Below are 22398 nucleotides of genomic sequence, written 5' to 3'. Positions count from 1 at the left end.
ATGGCTTTTTTTTTCTGTTCCTACCTATCCCCTTTTAATACTTAAATCATAAATGATAATGGTATATCGTGACTATTTCAGGAATTTGAGTGGACGTTTCCCAGCGTCAACTGTAAAGGAAAAGACAAATGAACGGAATAAAAGCCAACCTCGCGAATGAATCCATGGAACAAAACAAGAGCATAGAAGCGAACATCCTGGCCGTTACATAAAAACCGATAGCAAGAGTGCTTCGCCGAAGAAAACATTTGAACCGAGAACGCTCTTTAGTTCGTTTCAAACTTTTCCTTGGACTTAACATTTACTGGGTTTTTTTTTTTTGGGGGGGGGGGGGGGGGAATGCTAGTGATAGATGTGTTTGGTGCTTCCAAATGCTTTTTTGATTTGTGTTGATTATGCTAAGGTCAAGCGCCATGTATACTTTTCAGATAACTACTTATTTATTGTTACAAGGGGTATCCAGTTGTAAATTGATAGGTTGAGACATTATTTTGTGAACATTATTACTTTTATTTTTTTTATTGAAATCCTTTCATAAATGCCACCAGATTATCGAAGAACATCTGGCATGAATGTGAACCTGACTCACAACTTACGATTTATATAACTGTTACTTGTAGTGAATATAGGCCATGAAAGGATATCAGAATTATTGCAGTTTTATTTATAAACTAATATTAATACTATGGATTGAATTATTATAGCAATTAAATTGTTTGTCCACGATATGATCACAGTTTTAATAAGTCTATTGTTTACTCTCCCCATTGGAGCTCGGCTCTACAGTTCGTCTCTTACCACAATCCCTAGGTCCCAACACACAGCTTCGCACTACACATCCGTCCGCCGCGCACACAACAACAGTCCCCTGTGCACCAACCTTGGCTCAAGAAGCCCGATCGTCGCCCCGTTATTTTTCACCAAGGGCTCACTCACCCTCTTCACTTCACTGTGCTCTCAACCTTGCCATTTATATACATTCCAGCCCCCCGCTCTGGAAAGTTCTCGAGGCCTTAAGTGTCTCGTCATCTGGCTCGGCTTGATACCCGAAGCTGCGAGAACAACGGCGTCCTAGTTCCGCCACTTCACGGAGACGGGGCTCTGGAAAGTTCTCGAGGCCTTAAGTGTCTCGTCATCTGGTTCGACTTCATACCCGAAGCTGCGAGAACAATGGCGTCCTAGTTACGCCACTTCACGGAAACGGGGGGCTCTGGAAACGTGCCGAACCTACAGAGGAAGCAGAAGGACACCGAAGTTAATCGGCTCACTGTTTCATGTGCCGGTTCAATTGATTCTATGGATGCGCCAAATTTACTTCGGCCTACTTCATGTACTATCGTATATATATGTCTCTGCCTCATAACTCCCCATTCCTTGTTCCGTTATAAACTACACGTAAGAGGAACGTGGAGAGCAATAACGAACACTTTAGTGTAAACAAGTTTTGAAAATGTTTGTAAGACATCAGAGGAATGTTGTGAGTTCAGCCTACAGGTGTGTGTTTGTTCATCACAGAAGAGTGCTGTATTTTTTTTTGTCCAAAGTTTGCTTTTGAAAATGAGGAGATGAGTGCGAATTCACTACGGATGCGTGCACTCGAAGCTGTTTTAACAGTGTTTGGTCGGTGTGGTTGCGAATATCCTCGCTCGATGTTCTATCTTCGGATCCGTCTCTGTACTTTGGTTTCGTTAAACGTTTGGTCGCTTTTCAGCACGTGCTTGTCTTTACTCAGGGTTTTGAAGTCATTTATATTTTACAACAGTTAACTACGGCACGTGTGCCATAATTATGGTACATGAGTTGCGAAATTATGGTATGTTGAAGGGGAATAGGTATGCAGTTTGTATGTAGGGAGAAATTATGGTACGAATGTGGGTGTCATTTGAAAAAAAAATATCGTACGTATGACTTTTCTTAGCTAAACAAACATGAGGTTTCAACCATACAGTGAAACAAAATGGAGTCTCTGAAAGCCGCGCCTGCGCGTGGAAAGGTACACGGGCGTATGGAGTTCGTTTGGAGTTTCTGTAAAAGCCTTCAAAACATTTCACGGCAGAAGGAAAACGCTCAGTGGAGACCGATTCAGCATCCATTCACCTCCACAGCCAATCAAACTTCGTCCTCTGGGCCGGGCGAGAGGTGGAGGTGAAAGAGGCAGAGCGGTTTCAAGAATGTGTTGGTCGGGAAGGAAAAGTTGTTTATATCAACATTCGCGGGGAGGTAGGTTTTTTATTTTTTATTTTTTTCATTTTACGGTCGGTTGAATTCGCCTCCTAAGTAGCAGCTCACTTTCGACTCGCAACCTACAACTCACGGTATATATTTAAGAGTTATGTCGGCACACGTGAAATTTATATATATTTTTTTTATAAAAGTTGCTAGTACCAGTCATAAAGTACACTTTATAGTTTCATGTTCATGCTGCGAAATTTTTGTAATCAGCTGAATTGTGAGAAGGAATAAAGTGAAGTTAGTTTGAATTATACTTTTATACTTACAACTTTTCTCAACCTGAAAATGCAGGTAGACATTAAGGCACGGTTATTTTTTTCTCAATATATTGTCATTACTGAAATTCTACCATGAAACTTCCATAGAATTTGTGGTTCTGTCACAAGTATTTTCAAAAATCATCCACTAAGTGTATTGCAATGGGTATAAAAAGTCGTACACCACAATAATAATCACGAAGACTTGGAAAGGTTTTTTCGTTCATTATGTTACATCCAGTGTAACATTTGTGACAGAACAGCATATGCAAGGAATATCCCGTGTTAGAATTTCAGTAAAAAAAATTGGTTGTCTGTAAAGTAGGTTTACGGACGATAGTTTAACGTGACAACGTCATAACAAAACATTGATGAAATGATTGCATACTTTTATGAATAAAATTGAATCATTTTTATTGAGTTATCACTATTTTGTATGGATACAAAGAAGGAGTGAAATGAAATCTACAATTTAATTGATAAATATACTTTTACTTGCACTCATTAATTCAAATATGTTTATTACTTTAACGAAGAGATTATTTTAACTATTACTTTTATACATGTTTGCTATTTAACTTCTTCCAATCTGTGTTATTCTGTTAAGGATAGGATGATGATAGGAAAAGTAGGAAATGAATGGGAGTGTTTCAAGTTAAATGTGCCTCGAAAAAGTCAAATCGATGGTTGTTCCAATCGAGTGGAAGAGAGATAGATACGGCGCAAGCATACAATTAGCGTAACGGGACACAGCGTAACGAGACAATGTGCGTTACGGGACACTTTTTTGTGCGTGCAGCCTGCGTTCATCGATTTATTAGACGTTGTCACGTCAAAAATACTTTAAATGACAGTAATGACGTGAATATTTAAAAAAACAAATCAACATGGCGAGTGAAGCGGAGAAAATTTTTTTTCATATTAATCAAATAGAGAAATACTCTACTTTGTCTCATTTCTAGATTATGCAAGCCGGCCTTCGTGTCATTTATTTATATTTGAGCTTCAGCTGCTGACTAACTGCGTGATTCCAGCCACACACGGGCACCTTGAAGGACAGGGATTGTGGGAAGTTCTTGTCAGAAACTGCACCAACGTTCGACTGAATTGGGGGGGAAGAAATCCTTCTCTGGGAGAGAACCACTTTCCCCTTCCTTCCTTTTCTTTCCATGGATGCAGGTGGGAAAAGTGGGTATATATAAACCTTTCCTCCCCCCACGAAGTTACGAAAAACTTTGAAAAATGATTATTGAAGGCAGTATATTATTGTGTAAGAAACCACGACTCGTACAGCTGCTGATGTAGGCCCATATGTAGGTGTTTCGATAGTAGTATAAGTGTTTTTTGAATACACGTGTTCAAATATTAACTATTTAAAAAAAATTAATATCACTCCCCAGGTCCCTTCTCGCCATTGGGTACTACACATTAGAACATAAGATTCAAAACATTAAAAATAAATTTTTGGCAATGAATTAGTATAAGTATTAAACAAAGAATAGTTAAGTAAACGTAAAGGGAAATGGGTTGAGGATTGTATACAAGTAAGATTGTTAATCAAATGTTTTTTTTACAAACAAATAACTATTTTGTTACAAATTTAACAACTTGGAAAGTAATCTGGGTCTAGGTCGATGACTTGCAAAGTGCTAGGTGTGCTCCCTGGGCAATGCCTTGCCTTGGCCCAGCCTAGCCCTTAGCACACATCGGGGTGGCTAGGTCGGTCTTGTGTAAAACTTGCGGGCCCACCACGCTCAGCAAATCTAGTGTAACTATACCAAGCAGCTTGACTTAGTATTCCTATCACTCCATTTTCACATTTCCAGATGATGCCATTTCTAATTTGTGTACCTAGGTCTTGTGCAAATTGTGATCATTTAAGATGTTAACACGTAAAAGAGACAAGCATCACACATTGGTGTGAAATGAATCAGTCGTGGCCTTTGGGAAAGAACACATTCAGCAATTGCATGGAAACCATGGCAAGCTGAAATATTAAAAAAGGTCGGACTGAGATTCTAACTGAGGTGCTACCGAACCGTGCCGCACGGTAATAAACGAGAGTCAACGCCGTGGTCTGGAGTAGCACCACGCCATGCCACTCACCTGTACATGGGCTTGCCGGCATTCTCCTTGAACCACAGCACCATGTAGACCCGGTCGTCGCGCGTCGCCGGCTCGATGTCGCAGGGCAGACTGACGCTGCGGCCCAGCACGCCGTCCACCTGCACCGTGCTCACTGCAACAGAAGTCTGCTGTCAGCACACTTCTTCTTAACATGTGCTGGCAACACTTACACATGTAGACAGTTTCCATGTTCGCTCACAAGGCGAGGGTCGCCAGATAAGTAGCACGCCGTCCACCTGCACCGTGCTCACTGCAACAGAAGTCTGCAGTCAGCACACTTCTTCTTAACATGTGCTGGCAACACTTACACATGTGGACAGTTTCCGTGTTCGCTCATAAGGCGAGGGTCGCCAGATATGTAGCACGCCGTCCACCTGCACCGTGCTCACTGAAACAGAAGTCTGCTGTCAGCACACTTCTTCTTAACATGTGCTGGTAACACTTAAACATGTGGACAGTTTCCGTGTTCGCTCATGAGGCGAGGGTCGCCAGATATGTAGCACGCCGTCCACCTGCACCGTGCTCACTGTAACAGAAGTCTGCTGTCAGCACACTTCTTCTTAACATGTGCTGGCAACACTTACACATGTGGACAGTTTCCGTGTTCACTCATGAGGCGAGGGTCGCCAGATATGTAGCACGCCGTCCACCTGCACCGTGCTCACTGCAACAGAAGTCTGCTGTCAGCACACTTCTTCTTAACATGTGCTGGCAACACTTACACATGTGGACAGTTTCCGTGTTCACTCATGAGGCGAGGGTCGCCAGATATGTAGCACGCCGTCCACCTGCACCGTGCTCACTGCAACAGAGGTCTGCTGTCAGCACGCTTCTTCTTAACATGTGCTGGCAACACTTACACATGTGGACAGTTTCCATGTTCGCTCATGTGGCGAGGGTCGCCAGATAAGTAGCACGCCGTCCACCTGCACCGTGCTCACTGCAACAGAAGTCTGCTGTCAGCACGCTTCTTCTTAACATGTGCTGGCAACACTTACACATGTGGACAGTTTCCGTGTTCGCTCATGTGGCGAGGGTCGCCAGATAAGTAGCACGCTGTGCTTACTGTAACAACAACCGTTCATCATAATGCTCGCTCTTGTGGGCGGCTCTAGAAGACTTTTCTGGAGGGGTTATCGTTTAAAGAAAGGATGCAGTTACAAAAAGGCAATTAATAAGTCAGATTTATCAATCTATGATATAAATTACTGAAGATTTTTGGTTAAAAAATCTTTTGATGAAAAAGGTTCGACATTCGTGTGTATTTAAATCAACAATATTATTCCCTCAAAATTAAATAATTTCATTAAATTTGAACTTGGTAGTGGTTATCGCGCTACCCCCTGACCCTCGTGCTACCTCGCTTGTTTGCACTAACAAGTGCCAGAATAACTAACATGTACATTTTGGCATTACTATGGACGGGTAAAAATTAAGTGTAGGTGACCATTTAGAAATATATGACATTATACAATATCATGAAAACAATGTATATCGTGTTAATAAATTATTTTTCACTGGAAAAAAATATTAAATTCAAAGCAGCTTTTTAAAAAATTACTTTTTATGCAGTCTTATTAAAATAATTATAAAAACTCCGTTTGAACATAGATAAAGAAATGCCTTGAGATTTTGTATCCTCAACAAAAAACTATGCAAAGCATTTTTTAGGGTTCTGTTGGCAATCTATGGGACTTAATTAAAAAAGGGGTAATTAACCATTAAAAGTAGAATTTTTTAGAAATAAAATGAAAATTTACTTGCCAAATTTCTTAAATTTAAATCATACTTAACGAATGTGGACATGCCTTCTTCCTGATACCGAAACCATTTGCTTCATTTTTGATATAGATAAACACTTTTCAGATAACTGGACCTACCAACTTCGTATCAGAACTAAACGAATTAGACATAAAAAAACATATAAGCTTCAGTCACTGAACTTGCAACATTTCTGGATCGGTTATACCTCCGTACGAAATTTTTTATCGCAAATGGGGGATAAATATAAATTTTCATTTCAATTTTCTTATTTTAAATTATCTAATTTATTTCATAGTCAGACAGACCAGCACGTGAATTTACTTATTTTCCTACAATTTTTTTCTAATTCAGGAAAATTTTATTTAGTACCAAGAGATCATTCTGGTAATGTTGTTTATTCAGTAATTTTCTCTATGTGTGTGTGGTTTTATTGAAGCCTTGTAGATGTACAATACTGCAGCCCGAATGTCACTTCTTGTACATCGTGCACTGTCACAAATGATGTTATGATCAGCCCCTAGGAGCTGGTGTGTTCCAGAGGACCACAGACCACCGGTCAGGGAGCGCTGGCTAGATCCAACCGGTGGAAAGGAACCAATACATACGCCATCGTATATAGTATGGGATGCACTGCAAAACACAAGAGTTGTTTTTTAAGGGTGTATGCCTCGTTCGAGGTCATTATTTTATTTTTACGTTTAAAACGGTTAAACTTGTAGACTTTTTGAGTGGCCGAACTTCGACAAAACGAAAAAAAAATCTAAAGTGCATACTTTTTCCATAATTAGCTGGAAAAGTTTAATTTTGAACTTTTTTGTGTTGTATGGATTATAAGAACCAAATGGAATAATTAAGTGAAACTTTTTATGTTAAGGTAATGCCGGTGGCTACAGCGTGGTATGGTTTAAAATTCTTTCAGAATTTTTAAAACAAATTTATTTAGACTTTAAAAAATCCTAAAAATTATGATGATTTTTAAAGGCTAGATAAAAACAGACATTTTTTTCCGAAAAAAATTAAGCCATATTACAAAGCAACCAGTAAAATTAACTTTAAACTTTAAAAAGTTCCAGATATAATTTCCATATCATTCTCCTTATACATGCTGCGAAAAACGTTAAAAATGCAACTTTACCAGCTAATTGCGTGAAAGTTCAGCTACTCAAAAATAATGTCCTAAAACGGGACGAACCAGAGTACAGCTGTGTTTGAGTGAGAGCCAGTTCAGTTGTGGACGGCATCGGCTCCGGTAGCTGATACTGACTGGGGTGACGTGGTGCCAGTATCGGAGTCGCCTCTGTAGGCGAGGACACTGTCCGCAGCGGAGCGATGCGAGTAGCACTCGGGTACACATGGACACGAGGCTACTCAACAAAAGCGCCTTTGTCCGCGGCGCTGATACGCGCCCACTCGCCACAATTCCCCCGCGCCTACTTTACCGCGGTCGCTCGCTTCGACGTCTGATACGGCGCGGCGCTGGGTGTGGACTGGCATTGGTCTCTCTCTTCCTCTCTCTCTCTCTCTCTCTCTCTCTCTCTCACACATTGCTGCTGCTGCTGAAGTCTTCCGCCACGCCCAGCCATCCCTGTCCTCAACTGTAGCTCATTGTAGATACTCCACACTTTGTGCACCACAAGGCCTTGTCTACCTCCTGCAGTTCCCTACCGTCTCCTTCCTTCGAGTGAAGTTCACCAGGAACTTTTATTTTCTTCGAACTCCACCCACAGACATCTGCACTCGTTATCACATCACAGCACATTCCCGTTTGTTAACCTAGTTCTTATTTTAACTGTAATGCCAATTGGTCTAGTTTTTCGATGCATTTTAAAGTCATGCAAAAAGTAAATGATGTATAGATGTGCTATTGCTTGGGGATTATCCAACCGTGGCGTTAATTTGCAAAATTATTTATCATAACAAACACTGTAAATGTTAGCATATATTTCATAGATTTGGTAAAGAATTAATTAATTTTCTCTTTCGTATTGATTAGAACTAACAAAACGTTATTAAATTAAATAATGTTTTTTTTGTAATTTATAAATATTCTGCCCTCCCTTAAAGTCGTGATATGGTTATTATTATTTTTATATTTAGTTTTTGCAGTTTGGTCCCTTCTAGGCCAAAAATTATTTAACTGCAAGAAGAATTAAGTAGACCTGAGTACTTGGGTCATGCATTCATATCGTACATATTAAATACAATTAAGGAAAAAATCTTAATGAATTTTGAGGTCACCGAAATATATGATGCAATAAAAGTATTTTTTTTTATTTCAAGAATTTTTTTTTTAAAATTAAGGTTTGCTCCTATGAGTAACGACAATAGCCCGAGTTCACTACATTTTTATCATTATTAAAATATACGGGCCTGTTGTAAGGATATGAATATAATTAGAGAAACGCAAGCTTAGGCGAGTCATTGGGTGCAGGGTTTCCACGCGGTGACGTCAAACATGCCTCTCGATGAAGGTTGGTGGGGGGGGGGGGGGGGAGCGGGGAGGGGGCACCAGCACATGCTGGAACAGCCGGTGCTTTGATTCCCCATTCTTTTTTTTGGGGGGGGGGGGGGGTTAGTAGTGTGTTTGTCCCCCTCGCTGTAGCCTCCCGCCATTTCACTGGGTGGACGTGTAGGAAAATGCTTTCATTTTTACGGCCGTTAATATCGGGCTGGATTCATTTTCCCCCTCCCCCCACACGTGGCTAAGCCGGGGGGGGGGGGGGTTGTCGTCGGGGTTCCCCCTCCCCTTGCGAGTGGTCATGTGGTCTCCCCGGGGCGTCGGCCAGAATGCAGGAAAGGGACCAAGAGCCTAGGAGGCAAAAATTATTTCATGTTCACTGTTTCAAACCCCACAATCAAAACAAAACTGAAGACTGTAAACTTTACTGTGGCCGTGATTTTAAAACATGATCTGTGCGTTCACAGAACTACGTTTTTAGTAGCGATCCAGATTTTCTCGAATTGAGAATACAGGAGTACCTCGAATATACCCCTTCGAATCCGAATATAGGTTTCAAGGGTCGACAATAAAATAAAATGCACCAGAAATAAAATTTTTTGACTATGGTGTTGAAACATTCAACCCTTTTAATGTTTGTTTCACAAACTAAGTTTCCGGAATCAATACACATTTGGATTTCATTTATGTAATTACTTGTTATTCCGATATCTTGGAGAATGGTAACAGGATTGGCATGGAAAAAAAATAATTACCTAGGAAACTTCAGAAGTTCACCAGTGTTGTATTAGTTAATTTAATTAATTTCCTTTAATATTTTTCTTTTATTCATTTACCTCGAATATCGAATCCTTTGAACACAAAGGATTTGAGGGTTTAGGAATTGTACTTGCTCATCTATACTTTTAAGGTTGTCCTGTGAATTCTTTTCACAATAGACCTGTTATTTTTGCTATATGTAGGTTAACCTTAACACTAAAAAAAATCACAAAACTCGCCAGGGACCCAGCTGGTGCCCGAACCCCGAAAATATCCTCCCCCCTACCCTCCTTGACCTCCTGTCTTTAATGTGTGATATGTAGTGCTTGCAGTTTTTTGCGTGTTTATCTGACTAAAAAAATTTCTTTACCAACTTTGGTTTATTTAAACGTTATGCATGTTTGCTATATGTTTACAATGTGACTCAAACTGCTTTCTAGCGGTAACGACCAAATGCCGAACTTGGCTGTGTTTTCTTGTAACACGTCGTTGACAGTCTATCTTCAGTAACGCACATATTAGATTCGATAACTCGTACCTGCTTCACTGCCAACTACATTAAACATTGTAGACGGTCAAATACACGCAATGATGAAAAGCGTTGCCAACTATATTAATATCTTTATCATTGAAGGATTCCTAGAAAGAACCAGGCCACTCAAGTTTTCTCCCCATCATTCACACTTTTTGATGTTTTTAGAGGGTTGGTGGGGGGAGGGGTCAACCAAAAACCCTTCCAGATTGAAGAAGTTTATGAGATAGTAACATTTTAAACTTAAAATATAGCAGAGCAGAGAATATAATGCTCAAAAAGGTTATTTATAGCTGCTTGTTAATTTACGTTTCTGGGAAATTATCAAAGGCAAACGTATGTTGTACTGTAACGTTTCAGAACCTCGAAGCACAAACTCGCTGTCCGTGTAGCAAATAAACGGGGCGCCTGGCTGTCAGCCAGTTGGGCAACCCGCTGTGCAGGGAGGTGTAGCGGGAAAACTTCTCTCAGGCGCACTGACACCTGCGTTTGACATCCTGCGACTAGTGTGATATACAACTCTACACTCTACTTAAGGTAAGTTGTCACTTATTCACTTGTTTTACAGTTGCTCCTGTGAACACATAGACTTTCATAGCTGTATGCTGTTTAAAAATTTAAAAAAAAAAAAATATTTGTTAATATATGATAGGCTTGTCTGGTGCTGTATGAATATTTTTTTGTTATGTATGGAAATTTTCCAATGTCATATTCTGATTTTTTTTATTGTTGTAACTGTTATAAAATGGTGAATTTAATTGAGCAGAGCGTCCTTTTTTTTAGGGTACAGGTGTTCGCACGGCTGATCTAGGCTTATTTTATACCGGGGCAGAAGTTGTGATCCTTCCCCCCCCCCCCCCCAACCGGGCAGAACAATTTTATTCCCAACAGAAATAAACGTAAATGCCTTCGTTTTTTTTGCATCCTTGTTTATTCAAGTCATTTTTTTTCATAAACCGCACATTCTTACCAGAGTTTTAGTGATAATCTTTATTTCACGTATTTTAGTCATAGAAATAACATAGTGTTAAATGTCCAATGAATAAAACACACGTAACTTTAATAGTGTTTCATTGTTAATTTACAGCATTGAAAAATTATTGTTACATGAATTAAACGTACTTTTAGTGTTGTGATGCCTAAATTTACATATGCATATACAAGGTGCCATAAAAAAAATAACGAAAAAAATATATATAACACATTAAGTTATGTAACAAGAACAAACTTAAACACTATAAATAATTGCCGTTTTCAATCACTTAGTACATATTGTATGATTACTTTTTTTCTATTTTCCTTTATTTCAGACATTTGCGGTCTACAAAAAATTACGCGGCCATTTCTTGCGTACCGTTTTCTATTTTCCTTTATTTCAGACATTTGCGGTATACAAAAAATAACTCGGCCATTTCTTGCGCCCCTTTTTCTATTTTGCTTTATTTCAGACATTTTTGGTCTACAAAAAATTACTCGGCCATTTCTTGCGCCACTTTTTTCTATTTCTCTTTATTTCTGACATTTTCGGTCTACAAAAAATTACTCTGCCATTTGTTGCGCCCCTTTTTCTATTTGCTTTATTTCAGACTTTTGTGGTATACAAAAAATTACTCTGCCATTTCTTGCACCCCTTTTTCTATTTTCCTTTATTTCAGACATTTGTGGTATACAAAAAAATAACTCTGCAATTTCTTGCGCCCCTTTTTCTAATTTCCTTTATTTCAGACATTTGCGGTATACAAAAAATTACTCGGCCATTTCTTGCGCCACTTTTTTCTATTTTCCTTTATTTCAGACATTTGCGGTATACAAAAAATTACTCTGCCATTTCTTGCGCCACCTTTTTCTATTTTCCTTTATTTCAGACATTTGTGGTATACAAAAAATTACTCGGCCATATCTTGCGCCCCCTTTAACCCCGTGTCTGAGCAGGCTGAGTCCCCCGCGGGTGTTATCTCTGTGATACGGCGGGCCGCTTCTGTAGATGCGCGCTCGGCGCGTAACCCGACGGCCATCTCGCATTTGCGCACGTGCGTAGAAGCGAGTCTGCACCGGGCGGAGCGGCGACCGTCGCCCTTAACGCAGGCCCGTCGCTCGCACGGCAGCCCGGGGCCGCAGCCGCTAATGAGGCGGTCGCCTCCCGCGATGCCGCTGTGATCAATGAGGTCGCGACCCCAGGGAGTGGGGGGAGGGGGGGAAAGAGTTACGACCCCTTTGAACACATTCTAATTATAAGTTGAGCCGCCAGGCTGCAGGTACCGTATCCGAGCGGTGAGTGTTTGAGGAGGCGGGGGGGGGGGGGGGCGCGCAGTTTGCCGGGTTCCGTCAACACTCCCCGAGCTAAGTGTTCCACATCGCCGCCCTTCGCCCTTCGCCGCGAGGGAGTGTGAGTGTGAGGAGAGTGAAGGTGTGTAAATATTGTAGATGTGTGAAGAGTGTAGGTATGTGAAGAGTGTAGGTGTGAGGAGAGTGTAGGTGTGAGGAGAGTGTAGGTATGATGAGAGTGTGAGTGTGAGGAGAATGTGTGTTAAGAGAGTGTGAGTGTGAGAATATTGTGAGTGTGAAAAGAGTGTAGGTGTGTAAATATTGTAGGTGTTTGAAGAGTGTAGGTGTGTGAAGAGTGTAGGTGTGAGAAGAGTGTAGATGTGAGGAGAGTGTAGGTATGATGATAGTGTGAGTGTGAGGAGAGTATGAGTGTGAGGATAAAAGGTGTGTGATGAGACTTGATTAGCTTCGGAGATATCTCAAAACCATATTTACTCCTTTTTCACCATCTTAGAGGTGAATTTCTTAAATTATATATAGCTTAGTGTTTGAGTTAGCCAAAGACCTAATAAAAACAAAATAAAAACATTCATTGACATTTTAGCGAAATACAACCCCTAAGGGATGAAGAAGGTGTTAATATGGTTTTAAGATGATTAATTTTATCTCCGAAGCTAACCAATCCTAAGAAAAATATTGGTTACCAATATTTAAATATACAAAAACTACCAACCACAATTGTATCATTTTGCAAAAAGGGGGTGAAAAGGAGTAATTTTGGTTTTAAGTTAAATAATATTATCTTTGCAGATAGACAACCAAAAAATATATAGATTTGAGCAGCAAAACTAAAACACTTTAAAACAAACAACCACAATTTTACCATTTTGCAAAATTCTACCCTTAAGGATTGAAAATGGGTAAATATGGTTTTTAAAAAAAAATAAATGATAACTCAGATTCTATTAGAGCTAGGGTAAGGAGACTAAGAAGTAAAACCTTGCATGTAGAAGTACGTATTGCATTTTTTTTTTTCAATTATCAAAATTCATCTTTTAAGGAGGTTAAATTGGGGTACATTTGGATTTATTAAAAAAAAATATTCTTCAAAACCATTTAAGTGAGACATACATTTTTGTTAGTTAAAATAAGAATATAAAACATACATTATTATTATTTTACAATTTTGCGAAATTCCGGTGCTAAGATGTTGTAAAAATGTTAAGTTTGGCTTTACGAAGAAAATGCATTCATTCGAATTTACTAGATATCAAGGTAAGAAATTAAAAATGAAAAACAAGCATAAATTGTAGAGTTACGAATAGTTTTTTTTTTAATTTTCTTGAATCTTTTATTTTTTTGGGGGGGATGAAAAGGGAGGAATTTTTGTTTTATTATGAAAAAAATAATATATCCAGAGTGAATAATTTGGGTGTAAGGAACTAAGTATGTATATCTTAAATAATTAATTACGAAGGTTGCTTTTATCTTTTTTAAATTCGACCTCAAATGCAGTAATTCGGTGGTTAGTTTTTACAGCAGTAAATCATATATCCATGTATTTTAAGCTGGAGGTTATTAACTGAGCAAAAATAAAGTACATTATATTATTTCATAGCATTATTTTACTTTTACCATATTTATATATTCAAACGCAAAATCTTTGAAAAGGAGGTCAGTTTGGTTTTGTTATTAAACCAACTAGCTGAAGTACCCAGAGTTTCCCGGGCATATAAGGTGAAGGGGACTTTTTTTTTTTTTTCATTATCGTATGAAGACAGCCTACAGAATATAGCGTCGTCTGCACGAGCGTAGCAGATCGGCCGTTCGTCGCCGGACAGGGGAAACAAGGCGGATGGGAAACAAGGCGGATGGGAAACAAGGCTGGTGGGAAACAAGGCGGGTGGGAAACAAGGCGGGTGGGAAACAAGGCGGATGGGAAACAAGGCGGATGGGAAACAAGGCGGATGGGAAACAAGGCTGGTGGGAAACAAGGCGGATGGGAAACAAGGCTGGTGGGAAACAAGGCGGGTGGGAAACAAGGCGGATGGGAAACAAGGCTGGTGGGAAACAAGGCGGGTGGGAAACAAGGCGGGTGGGAAACAAGGCGGGTGGGAAACAAGGCGGATGGGAAACAAGGCGTATGGGAAACAAGGCGGATGGGAAACAAGGCTGGTGGGAAACAAGGCGGGTGGGAAACAAGGCGGGTGGGAAACAAGGCGGATGGGAAACAAGGCGGATGGGAAACAAGGCGGATGGGAAACAAGGCGGATGGGAAACAAGGCGGATGGGAAACAAGGCTGGTGGGAAACAAGGCGGGTGGGAAACAAGGCGGATGGGAAACAAGGCTGGTGGGAAACAAGGCGGGTGGGAAACAAGGCGGGTGGGAAACAAGGCGGATGGGAAACAAGGCGGATGGGAAACAAGGCGGATGGGAAACAAGGCGGATGGGAAACAAGGCGGATGGGAAACAAGGCGGATGGGAAACAAGGCGGATGGGAAACAAGGCGGATGGGAAACAAGGCGGATGGGAAACAAGGCGGATGGGAAACAAGGCGGATGGGAAACAAGGTGGATGGGAAATAAGGTGGATGGAAAATAAGGCGGATGGGAAACAAGGCGACTGGGAAACAAGTCGGGTGAGAAAAAAACGCGGATGGAAAACAAGGCGGATGGCAAACAAGGCGGATGGGAAACAGGCGTGTGGGAAACAGGCGTGTGGGAAACAAGGCGGATGGGAAACAAGTCGGCTGGGACACATGGCGTATTGGAAACCAGGCAGATGGGAAAAACAAGGCGGATGGGAAAATCGATAAGAGTCGAGCTTGACGCGGCCGGAAGCTTGCCCGGACCGGAAGTGACCGCGCCGAGGGTTGATAATTTGATGGTTCCGCGCTCGCATAAACAGTGTCGTGTTTGCGTTTCATCGCCCGCGCTGTTGCACATGTTTCCCTCCCCGCATCACCCCTCCCCCCCTCTGCCATCATGGAGGGCGCTAATTGGCGATCCCTATCACGCGGGCCGCTCCGCGCGATTCCATATTTCACCCCGCCACAACAGCACGGCTCGTAACTGAATCGCGCGTGGCTTGCTGTGTTTGTGGTGTTTCTACGCAAGCGAGGCGTGGCCGATGAGTGGCCGACGAATGTTCGATGAGTGGCCGACGAATGTTCGATGAGTGGCCGATGAATTACCAATGAGTAATCCGTGAGTGGCCGATGAATTACCAATAAGTAATCCGTATGTGGCCGACGAATGTTCGATGATTGGCCGATGAATTACCAATGAGTAATCCGTGAGTGGCCGATGAATTACCAATGAGTAATCCGTGAGTGGCAGATGAATGGTCGATGAGTGGCCAATGAGTGGCTGATATGTTGCTGATAGGTGGATAATGCGTGGCCGATGCGTGATCGATGAGTGACACATGAGTGGCCGTTGTGTGGACAATGTGTGGCCGATGAGTGGCCGATGCATGGCTGTTATATTTGCGATGCGTGGTTAGCGCATTGCAATGCACGCTTGTTCTGTTACCTCTACAACGTCCGATCTGAGGCTCACAACTCGTATAACCTTCTTATTTGGAAAAGTTTCACTTCCGGCGTGAATCGGTCTGGTAAAACACCTGGATGATGGTACGACAAGGGCGACGCGTATGCGCGGAACAAACGTTCCTTCTCCTCTATAAGCAAGAAGAAACTTAGATGGTGTGCGAGTGAGAGGCCAGACCACACAGCAGTGTGGCCAATAGCCATACAGTAACGGACGTATATCTGTAGCTGAGAAACGGCATTCGTTCCGTAGTTCACCGACTAGTCAAGTCCATGCAGGGTTTATACAGTCGCAAGTTTATGGAAAACACGTCATATTGGTTTCAAAAGTTTTATTGCCATAAAGATGGCTTGACTTTCAGTTTTGAAAATTTTCCTTTGCGAATGCAGATATCGCACTTAAATAGATTTTCAAGATCATAACAAAGTGCCTTTTGTCAGTATTGATGCAGTTCTAATAATTTCTAAAAGTTAACTTAATACTATAACTCGAATGGCTACGTAGGGAAAACAATCTGTAGCATCCAGTCATTGTTTACTTTATTTTCCATTACATTATAAACTATGCTTTAACGAAACCAATTTTTTAAAATCGAACGACAAAGTTTTATAATTGCTTAAAAAAAATTTGAAAACAAGATGGCGTCTTTCAGCTTTGGCCGTGTCCAAGTTCCAAGTACGCGGTTGTGCACTTGCCAACTCTCATACTTCACTTGCCCTTGCGACTTTCTTGACGAATCCTTATGGGTTCCATGTTTATCCTCTTCAAAAGGTATTTGCCAGCCGACCAGGTTGTTTACGTATTCATTTTTAACAAATAAATTTGATTGTAAAGACAATATTTTAACTGAAAGTGTGCTTTTTTTTTTGTTATTTCATTAGTATCTCACGAACTACCGAAAATTTAATTTCTGTTTCTACCTTTGTTTCGTAGTTACGATAGTTTTGTACGTGCATGTATTTCTTTAAACTCTCGTATAAACATTTTTTAATATTTATTTCTTTATTCAATTAATTAATTCCAGTCACATTTAAAATGAAAATAATTTTAAAATTCTTTAAATTACTTCAGAAGGATATCAAATATAACCTACAAAACTTGTTTTTTTTTCTTCTCTAAATGGCGACGTTCCTTCAACTTGAAGTACGCGAGAAGTACGCAGATTTGTTTAACTTGCAGTCTTTTATTCTCCAGTTCAGACATGCCTTGTGATGTCACTTCCAGGACGGGTACGTGTATAAGTGTGTACCTAAGGCCAGGCGTCGGCCGCATGCGGCTCTTTTCATACCATAGCATTTCATAGTGTTTTCACTCACTGCGCATTTGATGTTCTAACAATCTGTGGCTCCCCCTTTCAACGTGAAAAAACATTATTTTCAAAGAATTAATTAAAAAATAAAGACGGCAACTTATAATCATGCCTAAAATTGAAAATTAGTATTTACTTACCAGGGATAGCTAAGCTTTTAGACAGCGATGCAAGGTCACCGTTCCAACTAAGAAATAAATTTTATAAAGCCCAGCTGCTTTTTATTTTAATAATTAATTGATAAAAAATAATTTCAGTTTTCCTTGTTTTACAGTAGTGCTCCACTAATGACTACCACATTTGTTTTTTACATTTAAGTATTTTTTTTCCTAAGTTGCCTTTAATTTTTATGGGTTAATGTTTAATTTGTGAAAATATTTATGTTGTACGGGTTTTTTTTTTTATCGTCTTGAAATTCCACTTAAATGTAAAGAAAATACACGTTGCGGCTCTCTGAAAAAATTTTAGAATCTGTTTGCTTAATATTTGGCTCGTCTCACCCGAGAGACTGCTGACCCCGCCGGTCTGGGCCTATTCGGAGGGGGAAGCCTTCTTTTCACAGACGAGAGAGCCGAACTCCCGATCGTGCATCTTCGGTTTTTTTGTTTATTGTAAATAAATATTGCGGTGTTGATAAAAGGATACTAATGGTCAATTAGGTTAGGTTAGCTACATTATAAATACTTTAAAACATTGTGGACGGTTGATTTGGTTAGGACAGCTACATTAAGGCCCCCGTCTACCCGGGCACGCACACACACACGGTGTGGATAGCTTCAGGATAAACAACGCGATTTCAAAACTACTCGAGATATCCGAATGGGGTCTGCTAACGAAAAGCATTTAAGAGTTCGCTGAGGCCCGAATAGTACTTTTAATTTTGGATCAAGTTTTTAAACTGAATTTCTAGAAGAGTTAAAAGGGCCAAAACGCATGTTTTCAGAGTAATTTTTAGGCGTAAAACAACCAGTACAGATTCTTGAAAGCACTTAAGGGACTTGCATTACACCTTTATCTTCATTTATCGACCTAATGTTACGGTCACCGCTCAAATTTCACAGTTTTCCTGTGACGACGAGAAGACCGCGTCAATTTAGAGCCTTGCGCTTAGAGGCGATACCGCGCTAGAAATACCATCGAACGTCGCGCGCTTATCATTCCGCCTAACTAACACACACACACACCCCTGACGAGGCGGGCCCCTTAAAGATACTGTGAAATCATGTAAAACTTCGAGGAACTTCAGGTTTTGGCTCTCTCGTCTGCGAAATGAAAGGCTTCCCGAATTATGTACAGGGCCTCATTCGTTAAACTGCAAACATTCCTCTCTCCCCGTCGGGCGGCGGTCGGACAACCATTTCCCCCTTGAACGGCTGTCCGGTCGCAACGTCGAGGGCTCGTCGTCCGTCAGCCTGGACGGACGACGTCCACTCCTCCCGCTCCTGTCCGTCCGTGAAGTCGGTCGTTAGTCCCAGTCCGTCGACGGCTTTCCTACCCCCCGCGCGCACGCCACTGTCCACGTCGCAGCCCATTCGCAGGGGGAAGCCTTCTTTTCACCGACGAGAGAGCCAAACTCCCGATCGTGCATCTTCGGGTTTTTTTTTTTTTTTGTTCATTGTAACTCATGTTAACTAATGGTCAATTTAGGTTAGGTTAGCTACATTATAAAATACTTTAAAAACATTGTGGACGGTTGATTTGGTTAGGATAGCTGCATTGAAGATGCTGTGAAATCATGTAAATGGTTTACTTAGCCCTGGATAGCTACATATTAAAAAAGTTATTTTTCTAAGCAACCATAAAATGATTTTACAGTATTTTTTAATGCAGCTATACTTACCTAATATAACCAACCATCCACGATGTGTTTAAAGTATTTATAATGTAGCTAACCTATCCTAATCGACCGCAAAATTTAATGCCACACCGGTTTATACAATGAGATGGAACGGAAAAAAAAAAGCGAGCAGTAACTTCGGGTGTGGCTCTCTCGTCTGTGAAATGAAGGCTTCCCCCCTCGCAGCTCCCCGGAGAGACGTGACGATCACAGATACCAAACGACAAACACTCCGTAAACAACCTCGTGTTGTTCGGAACATTTTATACTGCGAAACTAGGACAAGATATTCAACGTGGAAATGCTTTTGAAATAAATGCCGAGCGTGATTATTGTACGCGAATTTTGTTTTAAAACCGCATTTCTGGACGCTAATCACACGTAGTTTCCCTAAACGCCGCTAGAATTCGCTGCCGGAGCAGCTGCGTCGGCTGTCGAATCATTCCATTTGCAGACCGAAATTTTAAACTGTATGCTGAAACGGCTCCAATTAAAGCGAAAAAGACTTTAAAAAAATGATTTAATCTCGACTTTGGACCTGAGTTTCGACAAGGAATTTTATTTTAAAAAAAAACTGTCCATCTTGTTAACATTCATTAAACATTTAAAACTGTAAAGTTTCTCTTTGTCTTTGTGAACTTTGGTTCGCGCCATCCGCCACAGATGGCAGCACCGTGGTTACACATTTCCGTTCATTGCTACTTCCGTTCCATTCAGGAAATTACTCCTACCAAATTCCGTATGTCGAGAGCTAAGATGTTACACATCAAAAATTGTAACGTTACAATTTTTTTTTTGGAAACCAGTAGCCAAATTTTTTTTATAGAAGTACAAGAAAAATGCTGTTAATATTCTACAGCATATTTATGGGGAAAATACAAAAATAAATTGCTGCATTTATGCAAAGGTCTTGGTTGTTTTCATTAACGGTTACCGCTCAGGATCTGGAAAGCTGGGTCATGTGATTCGAAATTAGCTGTTTAGCAGTATCGAAACACACGCTCCTTCGTTGGGACGTCTCACAGGACAGCAGCCAATGAGTGAGTGGGTGACATCTTCCCGAGTGTACGTATGACTGTACCCTGGAGGTCATTGAACCCGCGAATTTTTGACGTGACAAAGTCTAATAAATCGATGAACGCCGGCTGCACGCACGAACAAGGATGACTCATTGTCCCGTTACGCTCATTGTACGCTTGCGCCACATCTATCTCTCTTCCACTCGATTGGAACAACTATCCATTTGACTTTTTCAAGGCACATTAAACTTGAAACACTCACACCATTCGTTTCCTACTTTTCCTATCATCGTCCTATCCTTAACAGAATAACACAGATTGGAAGAAGTTAAATAGCAAACATGTATAAAAGTTATAGTTAAAATAATCTCTTCGTTAAAGTAATAATAATATTTGAATTAATGAGTGCAAATAAAATTGAATTTATCAATTAAATTGTAGACTTCATGTCACTCCTTCTTTGTATCCATACAAAATAGTGATAATTCAATAAAAATGATTCAATTTTCTTCATAAAAGTATGCAATCATTTCATCAATGTTTTGTTATGACCTTGTCACGTTAAACTATCGTCCGTAAACCGACTTTACAGACAACAAATTTTTTTTTCTAGTTTCTACTATTCACCCTCCATCGTATTAAATGACCTCGATGCCATTGAGACGTTGACCCCTAAACTAACCAACTTGCTTATTCGTTCGTTGTTCGAAAGTGAAAAAAAAGCTTCTTTCGCAGGAAGTGTAGACAAACTCTTTGACATTTTAGCGTAACGAATCAGCACGTAACACCACGCGCATGCATTAGACCCGGGTCCAACGTGGTCCTTAAAGTAATAAGCTATGAGGAACTTGGAAGTATCACGTGTTCCCAATCCATCTGGAATACATTTTCGTGCTGCAATCTGTTCCAATATGCAAAGGAGAGTTTCTCTCTCTCTCTCTCTCTCTCTCTCTCTCGGAATTTCGTGCACGTTACTATTTATTCCGGCCCCGTATAATTTTTTAATTACCTCAAAGCAGATTCATTGATGGAATATTTACGAGGAAAAATTTAAAAATATAAACTAAAGTAAATTTTTAACGTCGTTGCTGTGTTAAAATACTGGTACCAACAAATCATTCAGTGCTATATTTTTTTTTTACTTAAATATTTATTACTTAAAGCTTCAGGCACTTACGTAGAGAAAAAAGGGAGGAGAAACCACAACAAAATAATAAAAATATATTCTACGGTTAATTTTAGCAAAAAAAAAAAAAAAAGCTTGTGTTTTAATTTTTGAATGACCGAAATACTTTTTTTTTTTCACTGTAAACCATACACTCTTTTAGAGCCCTTAATTATATCTAAATGTAGTGAAGGGAATTTTGCTAGTTTAAAAACAAAACACAAGTAACCACTGTATTTGTATCTAAGGTTTAATATAACCATACACTTATTTATATTGTTGTGCTATTTTGTAAATTATGATGCATCGTCTGCTTATGTTTTCCATATTATTAGTTGAACTGCACTGCTCCCCAAATACGAAGCTAACCAAACAGGGCCGACAACTTCAGAAGTGCAGAAAACAGTGAAATTTACCACCAAAATTAAATTCCGAAGTACCAAAATACAGTCAAAAATACAAACATATTACGTATATTATCATATCAAAATTTGTTTATTTTTAAAAACTTGTTACACTATATTTATTTTTTGTAAATTTACAAGAAATATTAATGTAAAATTACATATATTTGTAAATTAGCACATTTACATGAAAATAAATTTCACTTGAAAATAGGTTTTGAAATAATACTAGCTTCGGATTCTTCTTATTCCAGTAACTCCAATAGTAAGTTATTTGTAAACCTTTCCCTGAATAGCTTTCCAGTATTAACTGCGCACATTAATAAGCATAATAAAACAAAATAAAGTCCTTTTTTAAAAATATTTTATCATCTTTTATATGGTTTATAATTATGCTCGGAAAAAAAATAAAATTATGGGTCAATTTTCCTACTATTATCTTGAAAAAAACGTATTTAATTTATGCAAAAATAACCATAGCTATGTGTTTTACAATGTTGTGATCACTTTCTTTTAGTATTACAACTATTTCTTGGCAACTGATTTTCAAAGAAATCTTGTGTTATTTTACTGGAGTAATGTAAGTTATTTACCAGACACACGGAAAGGCCTGAAGCTTTTTCTTTACCTTTTTTTTTTTTTTTAAATGATGCTTTCTTACAAGATATATCTGGCAAGGATACTCCTGCCATTATAGATTCATAAGCCTTGTTAAAGT

General features: G+C 39.8%; 1 protein-coding gene across 2 annotated transcripts in view; it reads right to left on the bottom strand.

Moving 5' to 3' along the window:
* The window catches only part of LOC134536885 (synaptogenesis protein syg-2-like), a 300861-nt gene that overhangs the window by 161429 nt on the left and 117034 nt on the right, over positions 1-22398 (bottom strand). For both annotated transcript variants that reach the window (XM_063376944.1, XM_063376945.1), the window contains exon 2: positions 4596-4728. In XM_063376944.1, coding sequence (XP_063233014.1) covers positions 4596-4728 — 133 coding nt within the window. The remainder of the gene's footprint in view (positions 1-4595; positions 4729-22398) is intronic.

The sequence above is a fragment of the Bacillus rossius genome, chromosome 11 (genome assembly GCF_032445375.1).
Source record: "Bacillus rossius redtenbacheri isolate Brsri chromosome 11, Brsri_v3, whole genome shotgun sequence".
NCBI lineage: Eukaryota > Metazoa > Arthropoda > Insecta > Phasmatodea > Bacillidae > Bacillus > Bacillus rossius.
Note: the sequence above shows the minus strand (reverse complement) of the source record. Positions and strands in the feature narration are given on the sequence as shown.